Here is a 13,247-nt window from a genome sequence, read left to right on the forward strand (position 1 = left end):
CTGATGTCACTGGTTTCTCCGTTCTGTCTTCCTGTAGGCAGTCTCTGATGTCACTGGTTGCTCCCTTCTGTCTTCCTGTAGGCGGTCTCTGATGTCACTGGCTCATTCCTTTTTGTCTCCCTGTAGGCGGTCTCTGATGTCTCTGGCTCCTCCCTTCTGTCTTTCATTAGGCAAACTCGGATATCATTGGCTCCTCCTCCTGTTTATTGTAGGCAGTCTCTGATGTCACAACCTCCTCCCTTCTGTTTCCCTGTAAGCGGTTTCTGATATCACTGGTTCCTCCCTTCTGACTCCTTGTAGGCGGTCTCTGATATCACTGGTTCCTCCCTTCTGTCTCCCTGTAGGCGGTCTCTGATGTCACTAACTCCTCCCTTTCATTTCCCTGTAGATGGTCTCTGATGTCACCAACTCCTCCCTTTTCGTTTCCCTGCAGGCGGTCTCTGATGTTACTGGTTTCTCCGTTCTGTCTTCCTGTAGGTAGTCTCTGATGTTAGTTGCTCCTCCCTTCTGTTTCCCTGTAGGCGGTCTCTGATATCACTGGCTCCTTCCTTTTAGTTTCCTGTAGGCTGTCTCTGATATCACTGGTTCCTACCTTCTGTTTCCCTGCAGGCGGTCTCTGATGTCACTGGCTCCTCATTGTGTCTTCCTGTAGGCGGTCTCTGATGTCACTGGCTCCTTCCTTTTATTTTCCTGTAGGCAGTCTCTGATATAATTGGTTCCTACCTTCTGTCTCCCTGTAGGCGGTCTCTGATGTCACTGGCTCCTCATTGTGTCTTCCTGTAGGCGGTCTCTGATATCATTGGTTCCTACCTTCTGTCTCCCTGTAGGCGGTCTCTGATGTCACTGGCTCCTCATTGTGTCTTCCTGTAGGCGGTCTCTGATATCATTGGTTCCTACCTTCCGTCTTCCTGTAGGCAGTCTCTGATGTCACTGGATCCTCCTTCTGTTTCCCTGTAGGCGGTCTCTGATATCATTGGTTCCTACCTTCTGTCTCCCTGTAGGCGGTCTCTGATGTCACTGGCTCCTCATTGTGTCTTCCTGTAGGCGGTCTCTGATATCATTGGTTCCTACCTTCCGTCTTCCTGTAGGCAGTCTCTGATGTCACTGGCTCCTCCCTTCTGTCTTCCTGTAGGCGGTCTCTGATGTCACTGGATCCTCCTTCTGTTTCCCTGTAGGCGGTCTCTGATGTCAGTGGCTCCTTCCTTCTGTATTCCATTAGGCAAACTCTGATGTCATTGGCTCCTCTTCCTGTTTATTGTAGGCAGTCTCTGATGTCACTGGCTCCTCGCTTCGGTCTTTCTGTAGTCGGTCTCTGATGTCACTGGCTCCTCCCTTCTGTCTTCCTGTAGGCACTCTCTGATATCATTGGTTCCTCCCTTCTGTCTCCCTGTGGGCGGTCTGTGATGTCACTGGCTCCTCCCTTTCATTTCCCTGTAGGCGGTCTCTGATGTCACTGGCTCCTCATTGTGTCTTCCTGTAGGCGGTCTCTGATATCATTGGTTCCTCCCTTCTGTCTCCCTGTGGGCGGTCTGTGATGTCACTAGCTCCTCCCTTTCATTTCCCTGTAGACGGTCTCTGATGTCACTGGTTTCTCTCTTCTGTCTGCCTGTAGGCAGTCTCTGATGTCACTAACTCCTCCCTTTCGTTTCCCTGCAGGCGGTCTCTGATGTCAGTGGCTCCTCCTTCTGTTTCCCTGTAGGCAGTCTCTGATGTCACCGAGTCCTCCCTTCAGTTTCCCTGTGAGCTCTTCTGATGTCCCACCACCAGAGGGTGCCCTAGTAAAGCTTGCTGGGGTAGATGGGCATTATACTATGGAGAGCTTGGAATATGTTGGCATGTAAGAGAAGAATATAACCTTTATTACTTAAAATTAAAATACTTTATGCAAAAGGGCGTGATGAATCTGTGATAAGTATCGTGCCTGTCACGACCAAATGGCACCGTACCATACGTTTGATACCTAGGACCTATGTGATATTATGGTTACCATAAGATGTTGTATCTAACACGGTGAAGATTCCCCACACAGTAGATACCGTCTAACCGTGTGTTCACCGTGTATCGACATCCACTATATACCCAACAGTCTGTTAGATCTCATCCAATAGTTTAAGATTGATCTGGTGTATCTGTGACATTGATAGTATAATCACAAGATACTTTAATACTGGATGATCCAATGATCCACAAACTATGATGCATAAGCTACCACAGAGATGTTTTTTGAGGATATTTAGACTCCTGTCACTATCACCCTATGACAGTAAGTGGTAGTGATATAGATACGGGAGCTACACCCCTGATGATAGAATAGCGATGAAGGTATGCGTGCTCATATGATGGTTATGACATGCAAGAGTTCCACCATTAAATGGTATGGATCGGACTCATTGGATAGTGGGAGGATATGTAACCACTGTCCCAAGTATCAATAGATATGGTGTATGATTGTTAGCTAAGATGTACTGTCAGCAGTAATACACCAAGCTGCCAGAACGTGCTTATTCTTATTTCAATTGTATTAAATAAGCACTAAGTACTTATAACAGCGACAGCGGAAAATAGAACCGTGCAGCTGTTCATAAGTTATAAAGTACTTAAAGATCTGGTGTGAAAGGCAGGACTAGTTCATGGTCCAACAGTCGCCTAACACCTGATCTTCTACTGAGATCCGTTTAGATAGCTCAAATAGAACCAGCATCTAAGGCACGACTGATCTAATGCACATGCATGCCCGATGCTTAGTCTATTAATTCACTTGATAGCACAGTGATGAACTAACAGTAAGTGGTCTATAAAAAGACTCACTACTGATTACTCAATCAAATGAGACCATCTCAAATAGAACCAACATAGAACCATCTACGCGTTTCAACAGCTCAATCATAAAGCTGTATCATCAGGATGGTATGGATTGATGCAAGCAAAAGGAGATTGCATCAAAAACTGCTAAGTGCTGCGCAGTCATAGATATAAGACCGTGCAGCACACTTAGCTAATATTAGGGATGGTAACCTTAGTTGCAATCCAGATGGAGCGATTGCATCTATAAATCAGCTCAATACTGCAACAGTCATAGATGTAAGACTGTGCAGTAAGAATAGCTAGTATCGAACGGATAGAGATGTGAACAGCCTGGCCGGCTGTATACAACTGAGCAGCAATGGATAGAGATGTGAACAGCCTGGCCGGCTGTATACAACTGAGCAGCAATGGATAGAGATGTGAACAGCCTGGCCGGCTGTATACAACTGAGCAGCAATGGATAGAGATGTGAACAGCCTGGCCGGCTGTATACAACTGAGCAGCAATGGATAGAGATGTGAACAGCCTGGCCGGCTGTATACAACTGAGCAGCAATGGATAGAGATGTGAACAGCCTGGCCGGCTGTATACAACTGAGCAGCAATGGATAGAGATGTGAACAGCCTGGCCGGCTGTATACAACTGAGCAGCAATGGATAGAGATGTGAACAGCCTGGCCGGCTGTATACAACTGAGCAGCAATGGATAGAGATGTGAACAGCCTGGCCGGCTGTATACAACTGAGCAGCAATGGATAGAGATGTGAACAGCCTGGCCGGCTGTATACAACTGAGCAGCGATGGATAGAGATGTGAACAGCCTGGCCGGCTGTATACAACTGAGCAGCAATGGATAGAGATGTGAACAGCCTGGCCGGCTGTATACAACTGAGCAGCAATGGATAGAGATGTGAACAGCCTGGCCGGCTGTATACAACTGAGCAGCGATGGATAGAGATGTGAACAGCCTGGCCGGCTGTATACAACTGAGCAGCAATGGATAGAGATGTGAACAGCCTGGCCGGCTGTATACAACTGAGCAGCAATGGATAGAGATGTGAACAGCCTGGCCGGCTGTATACAACTGAGCAGCAATGGATAGAGATGTGAACAGCCTGGCCGGCTGTATACAACTGAGCAGCAATGGATAGAGATGTGAACAGCCTGGCCGGCTGTATACAACTGAGCAGCAATGGATAGAGATGTGAACAGCCTGGCCGGCTGTATACAACTGAGCAGCGATGGATAGAGATGTGAACAGCCTGGCCGGCTGTATACAACTGAGCAGCGATGGATAGAGATGTGAACAGCCTGGCCGGCTGTATACAACTGAGCAGCAATGGATAGAGATGTGAACAGCCTGGCCGGCTGTATACAACTGAGCAGCAATGGATAGAGATGTGAACAGCCTGGCCGGCTGTATACAACTGAGCAGCAATGGATAGAGATGTGAACAGCCTGGCCGGCTGTATACAACTGAGCAGCAATGGATAGAGATGTGAACAGCCTGGCCGGCTGTATACAACTGAGCAGCAATGGATAGAGATGTGAACAGCCTGGCCGGCTGTATACAACTGAGCAGCAATGGATAGAGATGTGAACAGCCTGGCCGGCTGTATACAACTGAGCAGCAATGGATAGAGATGTGAACAGCCTGGCCGGCTGTATACAACTGAGCAGCAATGGATAGAGATGTGAACAGCCTGGCCGGCTGTATACAACTGAGCAGCAATGGATAGAGATGTGAACAGCCTGGCCGGCTGTATACAACTGAGCAGCAATGGATAGAGATGTGAACAGCCTGGCCGGCTGTATACAACTGAGCAGCAATGGATAGAGATGTGAACAGCCTGGCCGGCTGTATACAACTGAGCAGCAATTGCTCAGTGCTGCTCAGTTGTATACAGCCGGCCAGGCTGTTCACATCTCTATCCGTTCTACACTAGCTACTTTTACTGCACAGTCTTACATCTATGACTGGTCATTGTATATAGCCAAGTAAATAAATAATGGTAAACTATTTTATTAATGTTTCCATCCAGTATTAAATTATCTTGTGATTATACTATCAATGTCACAGATACACCAGATCAATCTTAAACTATTGGATGAGATCTAACAGACTGTTGGGTATATAGTGGATGTCGATACACGGTGAACACACGGTTAGACAGTATCCACTGTGTGGGGAATCTTCACCGTGTTAGATACAACATCTTATGGTAACCATAATATCTTATAGGTCCTAGGTATCAAACGTATGGTACGGTGCCATTTGGTCGTGACAGGCACGATACTTATCACAGATTCATCACGCCCTTTTGCATAAAGTATTTTAATTTTATGTAATAAAGGTTATATTTTATATTATATTATTTAGTGGTTCCCTCGGTGATCTACTTTTGGTTCCTTAGGGAACTTTTCTGTCTCGGTGACAAACATGTAAGAGAAGAACCTCTAAACATCCAACATCTTAAATCAGACAGAGCGCAGCTAGAAGGCAGCCGAGACAGACGAGTCCCAACTTCTGGAAACTTCTCATGTTTCTGCATCCAACAAGCATTCCAAAAATTGTCCTCTACGTAGTGAGCAACCCGTGAGGCCGATGCGGAAGCAGACGCCATCATCATACACGCTACTATGATAGACGCCACCATAACACACGCCAGAGACACATGCCAACGTGATACACGGCGCTCTGAACCCATCTGGTTATCATGTCCATCCATACATGCTGATTGTCTCCCAGGGCAGGTGGGATCTTCCAGCCAGAAAATGCCATGTGTCCCTGTCTAAAAAAAGTCCGACTGAGACCCACAAGTAGTCCCCTGAGTTCCCCAGACTTCAACCCCATTGAACATTTGCAGTTCACCACGATCGTCATATTCGCTCTATGGATCCTCCCCCACCGACCCGTCAACACTGCGGTTAGCACCGGAGGCCACCTACCGGCGAGGCCCACAGCAGGTCTAATCATGTGACACACACAAAGTGAGTGTACTGCCGCCATGGCAAGGCTGGAGGAGGAGACGTCTTCACCCGCTGGACCCTTCATCCGCCGGCCGCAGCCGAGGTGACCGCATCTAATAATACTTCAGAGGGCGGCAGAGACATAACAGGGATACAGTCCTCACAGCCAACAATTATAGTCATGGGGGCGGAGCTATCATCAGACTAGAAATAACCGAAGTACACCACAAATGGGGCGCAACCCCCCAGCTCATCATCACCTACCTGCGGGAACGTCCTCCTCCACCTCACTCTTCCACGGGTGATCGCCCCTCATCCTCTCTTCTTCTACCTCCACTTTAATATCATCTTCACCCTGATGTGTCATATGGAAGAATTCAGTACATTATGGTGGAGGGGCAGGAAATCTAACCGACCGCCGAACTCTATTACTGCAGGAGGAAAGAGCTCCACCCCCTATATAGAGAGAGCTCCACCCCCCATATAGAGCAGACGCAGAGAGCTCCACCCCCTATATAAAGAGCTCCACCACCTATATAGAGCAGGACCAGAGAGCCCCACCCCCTATGTAGAGCAGGACCAGAGCTCCACCCTCTATATAGAGAGCTCCACCCCCTATATAGAGCAGGACCAGAGAGCTCCACCCCCTATATAGAGCAGGACCAGAGCGCTCCACCCCCTATATAGAGCAGGGGCAGAGAGCTCCACCCACTATATAAAGCAGGACCAGAGAGCTCCACCCACTATATAAAGCAGGACCAGAGAGCTCCACCCCCTATATAGAGCAGGGCCATAGCTCCACCCCCTATACAGAGCAGGAACAAAGAGCTCCACCCCCTATATGCAGCAGAAGAACATAGCTCCACTCCCTATATAGAGCAGGACCAAAAAGCTCCACCACCAATATAGAGGTAAGAGCTCCACTCCCTATATAGAGCAGGACCAAAAAGCTCCACCCCCAATATAGAAGTAAGAGCTCCACCCCCTATATGGAGCAGGACCTAAGAGCTCCACCCCCTATATAGAGCAGGATCAGAGAGCTCCACCCCCTATATAGAGCAGGACCAGAGAGCTCCACCCCCTATATAGAGCAGGACCAGAGAGCTCCACCCCCTATATAGAGCAGGAGGAAAGAGCTCCACTCCCTATATAGAGCAGGAGCATAGATCCACCCCTTACATAGAGCAGGACCAGAGAGCTCCACCCCCTATATGAAGCAGAACCAAAGAGCTCCACCCATAAATAGAGCAGGACCAGAGCTCCACCCCCTATATAGAGCAGGACCAGAGCTCCACCCCCTATGTAGAGCAGGAGCAGAGTGATCCACCCCCTATATAGAGAAAGACCAGAGCTCCACCCCTGTATAAAGCAGGACCAGAAATCTCCTTCCCTCTTACATAGAACAGGACCATAGCTCCACCCCCTTATACACAGCAGGACCAGAAAGCTCCACCCCCTATATAGAACAGGACCAGAGCTCCACCCCCTATAAAGAGCAATACCAGAGCTCCACCCCCTATATAGAGCAGGTGCAACGCTCCACCCCCTATATAGTAAAAAGAACTCTACCCCCTATATAAAGTTGGACCAGAGCTTCATCCCTATATAGAAAAGGACCAGAGGGCTCCACCCCTATATAGAGCAGGAACAGAGAGCTCCACCCCTATATGGAGCAGGAACAGAGAGCTCCACCCCTATATAGAGCAGGAACAGAGAGCTCCACCCCTATATAGAGCAGGAACAGAGAGCTCCACCCCTATATAGAGCAGGAACAGAGAGCTCCACCCCTATATAGAGCAGGAACAGAGAGCTCCACCCCTATATAGACCAGGACCAGAAAGCTCCACTGCCTATATAGGGCAAGAACAGAGAGCTCCACCCCGGTATAGAGCAGGTCAAGAGTGTTCCACACCCCATATAGAGAAAGACCAGAGCGCTCCACCATCCTATATAGAGCAGGAGCAGAGCACTCCACACCCTATATAGAGCAGAACCATAGCTCCACCCCTATACAAAGCAGGACTACAGAACTCCACCCCATATATAAAGCAAGAGCAGAAAGCTCTACTACCTCTAGAGAGCAGGGCTATGACTTCACCAGCAATACAAAGCAGGACCAGGGAGCTCCACCCCCTATATAGAGCAGGACCAGGGAGCTCCACCCCCTATATAGAGCAGGACCAGGGAGCTCCACCCCTATATAGAGCAGGACCAGGGAGCTCCACCCCCTATATAGAGCAGGACCAGAGCTCCACCCCCTATATAGAGCAGGACCAGAGCTCCACCCCCTATATAGAGCAGGACCAGAGCTCCACCCCCTATATAGAGCAGGACCAGAGAGCTCCACCCATATATAGAGCAGGACCAGAGAGCTCCACCCCTATATAGAAAAGGACAAGGGAGTTCCACCCCCTATATAGAGCAGGACCAGGGAGCTCCACACCCTATACAGAGCAGGGCCAGAGAGCTCCACCCCCTATACGGAGCAGGACCAGAGAGCTCCACCCCCTATATAGAGAAGGGGCAGAAAGCTTCACATCCTATACAGAGAAGGGCCAGAGAGCTCCGCCACCAATATAGAGCAGGACAAGAAAGCTCCATCCCTTATAAAAAACAGGCCCATATCCCCCCCCCCCATTTAGAGCAGCACCAGAGAGCTCCACCCAAATATACAGCAGGACCAGAAAGCTCCACCTCCTATATAGCTATATAGAGCAGGAACAGAGAGCTTCACTCCCTATATAAAACCGGACCAGAGAGCTCCACCCCCTATATAGAGCAGGACCAGAGAGCTCCCCCCTTATATAGAGCAGGATGAGAGAGCTCCACCCCCTATATAGAGCAGGAACAGAGAGCTCCTCCCCCTATATACAGCAGGACCAGAGTGCTTCACCGCCTAAATAGAGCAGGGGAAGAAAGCTCCATCCCCTATATAGAGCAGGACCAGAGCTCCATCCCCTATATAGAGCAGGACCATAGCTGCACCCCCTATATAGAGCAGGACCATAGCTGCACCCCCTATATAGAGCAGGATCATAGCTGCACCCCCTATATAGAGCAGGACCATAGCTGCACCCCCTATATAGAGCAGGACCATAGCTGCACCCTCTATACAGAGCAGAACCAAAGAGCTCCACCCCCTATATACAGCAGGACAAGAGAGCTCGACCCCCTATATAGAGCAGGACAATAGCTTCACCCCTATATAGAGCAGGACCAGTAAGCTCCACCCCCTATATAGAATAGGACCAGAGAGCTCCACCCCCTATATAGAGCAGGACAAAAATGCTCCACCCCTTATATAAAACAGGACCATAGTCACCCCCCGTCCCTCATTTAGAACAGGACCAGGGAGCTCAACTGCCTATATAGATGCACTACAGGGCTCAGCGCCATCTACCTGCTGGTTATCCGGGACATCTTCATCTGGACGCTCCTGGGTATACGGAGGACGGGGACATCTCTCTGGGGGGTTTCTCCTCCAGGCTCCATCTGTGGAGACACACAGTGATGGGAGAATGTAGGTGACCTCATACCTGCCGCCTCTTACCTGGTGATCCCGCCTCCAGCATGGCGGCCGCGTACACATCCCTCTACATACTCCCACTCCTCTTACCTGGTGACACCGCCTCCAGCATGGCGGCCGCGTACACATCCCTCTACATACTCCCTCTCCTCTTACCTGGTGACCCCTCCTCCAGCATGGCGGCCCCGTACACATCCCTCTACATCCTCCCACTCCTCTTACCTGGTGACGCCGCCTCCAGCATGGCGGCCCCGTACACATCCCTCTACATACTCCCACTCCTCTTACCTGGTGACCCCGCCTCCAGCATGGCGGCCCCGTACACATCCCTCTACATACTCCCACTCCCCTTACCTGGTGACCCCGCCTCCATCATGGCGGCCGCGTACACATCCCGCCGGCCCTCTACATCCTCCCACTCCTCTTACCTGGTGACCCCACCTCCAGCATGTCGGCCCCGTACACATCCCGCCGGCCCTCTACATACTCCCACTCCTCTTACCTGGTGACACCGCCTCCAGCATGGCGGCCCCGTACACATCCCTCTACATCCTCCCACTCCTCTTACCTGGTGACCCCGCCTCCAGCATGGCGGCCGCGTACACATCCCTCTACATCCTCCCACTCCTCTTACCTGGTGACCCCGCCTCCAGCATGGCGGCCCCGTACACATCCCGCCGGCCCTGTACATACTCCCACTCCTCTTACCTGGTGACCCCGCCTCCAGCATGGCGGCCCCGTACACATCCCTCTACATACTCCCACTCCTCTTACCTGGTGACCCCGCCTCCAGCATGGCGGCACCGTACACATCCCTCTACATACTCCCACTCCCCTTACCTGGTGACCCCGCCTCCATCATGGCGGCCGCGTACACATCCCGCCGGCCCTCTACATCCTCCCACTCCTCTTACCTGGTGACCCCACCTCCAGCATGGCGGCCCCGTACACATCCCGCCGACCCTCTACATACTCCCACTCCTATTACCTGGTGACCCCGCCTCCATCATGGCGGCCGCGTACACATCCCTCTACATCCTCCCACTCCTCTTACCTGGTGACCCCACCTCCAGCATGGCGGCCCCGTACACATCCCGCCGGCCCTCTACATACTCCCACTCCTATTACCTGGTGACCCCGCCTCCAGCATGGCGGCCCCGTACACATCCCTCTACATCCTCCCACTCCTCTTACCTGGTGACCCCACCTCCAGCATGGCGGCCCCGTACACATCCCGCCGGCCCTCTACATACTCCCACTCCTATTACCTGGTGACCCCGCATCCAGCATGGCAGCCGCGTACACATCGCTCTACATACTCCCACTACTCTTACCTGGTGACCCCGCCTCCAGCATGGCGGCTGCGTACACATCCCTGTACATCCTCCCACTCCTCTTACCTGGTGACCCCGCCTCCAGCATGGCGGACACATACACATCCCTCTACATACTCCCACTCCTCTTACCTGGTGACCCCGCCTCCAGCATGGCGGCCGCGTACACATCCCTCTACATACTCCCACTCCTCTTACCTGGTGACCCCGCCTCCAGCATGGCGGCCGCGTACACATCCCTCTACATCCTCCCACTCCTCTTACCTGGTGACCCCACCTCCAGCATGGCGGCCCCGTACACATCCCTCTACATCCTCCCACTCCTCTTACCTGGTGACCCCGCCTCCAGCATGGCGGCCGCGTACACATCCCTCTACATCCTCCCACTCCTCTTACCTGGTGACCCCGCCTCCAGCATGGCGGCCCCGTACACATCCTGCCGGCCCTCTACATACTCCCACTCCTCTTACCTGGTGACCCCACCTCCAGCATGGCGGCCCCGTACACATCCCGCCGGCCCTCTACATCCTCCCACTCCTCTTACCTGGTGGCCCCGCCTCCAGCATGGTGGCCCCGTACACATCCCTCTACATCCTGCCACTCCTCTTACCTGGTGACCCCGCCTCCATCATGGCGGCCCCGTACACATCCCTCTACATACTCCCACTCCTCTTACCTGGTGACCCCGCCTCCAGCATGGCGGCCCCGTACACATCCCTCTACATACTCCCACTCCTCTTACCTGGTGACCCCGCCTCCAGCATGGTGGCCGCGTACACATCCCTCTACATACTCCCACACCTCTTACCTGGTGACCCCGCCTCCAGCATGGCGGCCCCGTACACATCCCTCTACATACTCCCACTCCTCTTACCTGGTGACCCCGCCTCCAGCATGGCGGCCCCGTACACATCCCTCTACATCCTCCCACTCCTCTTACCTGGTGACCCCGCCTCCAGCATGGCGGCCCCGTACACATCCCTCTACATCCTCCCACTCCTCTTACCTGGTGACCCCGCCTCCAGCATGGCGGCCCCGTACACATCCCTCTACATACTCCCACTCCTCTTACCTGGTGACCCCGCCTCCAGCATGGCGGCCGCGTACACATCCCGCCGACCCTCTACATCCTCCCACTCCTCTTACCTGGTGACCCCGCCTCCAGCATGGCGGCCCCGTACACATCCCGCCGGCCCTCTACATACTCCCACTCCTCTTACCTGGTGACCCCGCCTCCAGCATGGCGGCCCCGTACACATCCCTCTACATACTCCCACTCCTCTTACCTGGTGACCCCGCCTCCAGCATGGCGGCCCCGTACACATCCCGCCGGCCCTCTACATACTCCCACTCCTCTTACCTGGTGGCCCCGCCTCCAGCATGGCGGCCCCGTACACATCCCGCCGGCCCTCTACATACTCCCACTCCTCTTACCTGGTGGCCCCGCCTCTAGCATGGCGGCCCCGTACACATCCCGCCGGCCCTCTACATACTCCCACTCCTCTTACCTGGTGACCCCACCTCCAGCATGGCGGCCGCGTACACATCCCTCTACATACTCCCACTCCTCTTACCTGGTGACCCCGCCTCCAGCATGGTGGCCCCGTACACATCCCTCTACATCCTCCCACTCCTCTTACCTGGTGACCCTGCCTCCAGCATGGCGGCCCCGTACACATCCCTCTACATCCTCCCACTCCTCTTACCTGCTGACCCCGCCTCCAGCATGGCGGCCGCGTACACATCCCTCTACATCCTCCCACTCCTCTTACCTGGTGGCCCCGCCTCCAGCATGGCGGCCCCGTACACATCCCGCCGGCCCTCTACATCCTCCCACTCCTCTTACCTGGTGGCCCCGCCTCCAGCATGGCGGCCCCGTACACATCCCACCGGCCCTCTACATACTCCCACCCCTCTTACCTGGTGACCCCGCCTCCAGCATGGCGGCCCCGTACACATCCCTCTACATACTCCCACTCCTCTTACCTGGTGACCCCGCCTCCAGCATGGCGGCCCCGTACACATCCCTCTACATACTCCCACTCCTCTTACCTGGTGACCCCGCCTCCAGCATGGCGGCCCCGTACACATCCCGCCGGCCCTCTACATACTCCCACTCCTCTTACCTGGTGGCCCCGCCTCCAGCATGGCGGCCCCGTACACATCCCGCCGGCCCTCTACATACTCCCACTCCTCCATGGAGAAATAGACGGCCACATCCTGACACCTTATAGGAACCTGACAACACAATATCCAGTCATCAGCCAGAGCCCCCCGCTAGAATGTCCCCCCACATTCCCCGCAGTCACCTCTCCTGTCAGCAGCTCCGTCATCTTGTTGGTGAGTTCTAGAAGCTTCTGGATCAGGGAGTGAGGATGGATGATGGGAGTCGCTGTCTTCTTCACTGCTGTGTACTCCTGTGGATGGAGGGAGACGCTCAGGGATGGCCCAAATACAAGACAGATGGGAGGAATGGAGGGAAGTTCACCTCTCCGGTCAGCAGGTAGATGATCTCCCAGGTGACGGCTAATATCCTTCCGCTCATCTCCGTGCCGTCCATCGGGGCCTGAGGAGAGAGAGGTCACAGGGTACCGGCTGATAACAGAGAGCGCA

General features: G+C 53.2%; 1 protein-coding gene across 3 annotated transcripts in view; it reads right to left on the reverse strand.

The window, feature by feature from the left end:
• LOC136617285 (zinc finger protein 432-like) overlaps nt 1-12,902 on the reverse strand; it is a 29,074-nt gene extending 16,172 nt beyond the window's left edge. The window contains exons 1-3 of one of the 3 annotated variants that reach the window (XM_066594246.1): nt 11,179-12,902; nt 9,175-9,266; nt 6,039-6,129 (exon numbers count right to left, since the gene is read on the reverse strand). In XM_066594246.1, the coding sequence (XP_066450343.1) occupies nt 6,039-6,129; nt 9,175-9,266; nt 11,179-11,200 (205 nt within the window). In that variant the 5' untranslated portion in view covers nt 11,201-12,902. Of the gene's footprint in view, nt 1-6,038; nt 6,130-9,174; nt 10,720-11,178 lie in introns of those variants that run through there. The other 2 variants (XM_066594245.1, XM_066594247.1) reach the window with 2 other exon arrangements.
• Nucleotides 12,903-13,247: the final 345 nt, after the last annotated feature.

Source organism: Eleutherodactylus coqui, chromosome 1 (assembly GCF_035609145.1).
Source record: "Eleutherodactylus coqui strain aEleCoq1 chromosome 1, aEleCoq1.hap1, whole genome shotgun sequence".
In the NCBI taxonomy this organism is placed as follows: domain Eukaryota; kingdom Metazoa; phylum Chordata; class Amphibia; order Anura; family Eleutherodactylidae; genus Eleutherodactylus; species Eleutherodactylus coqui.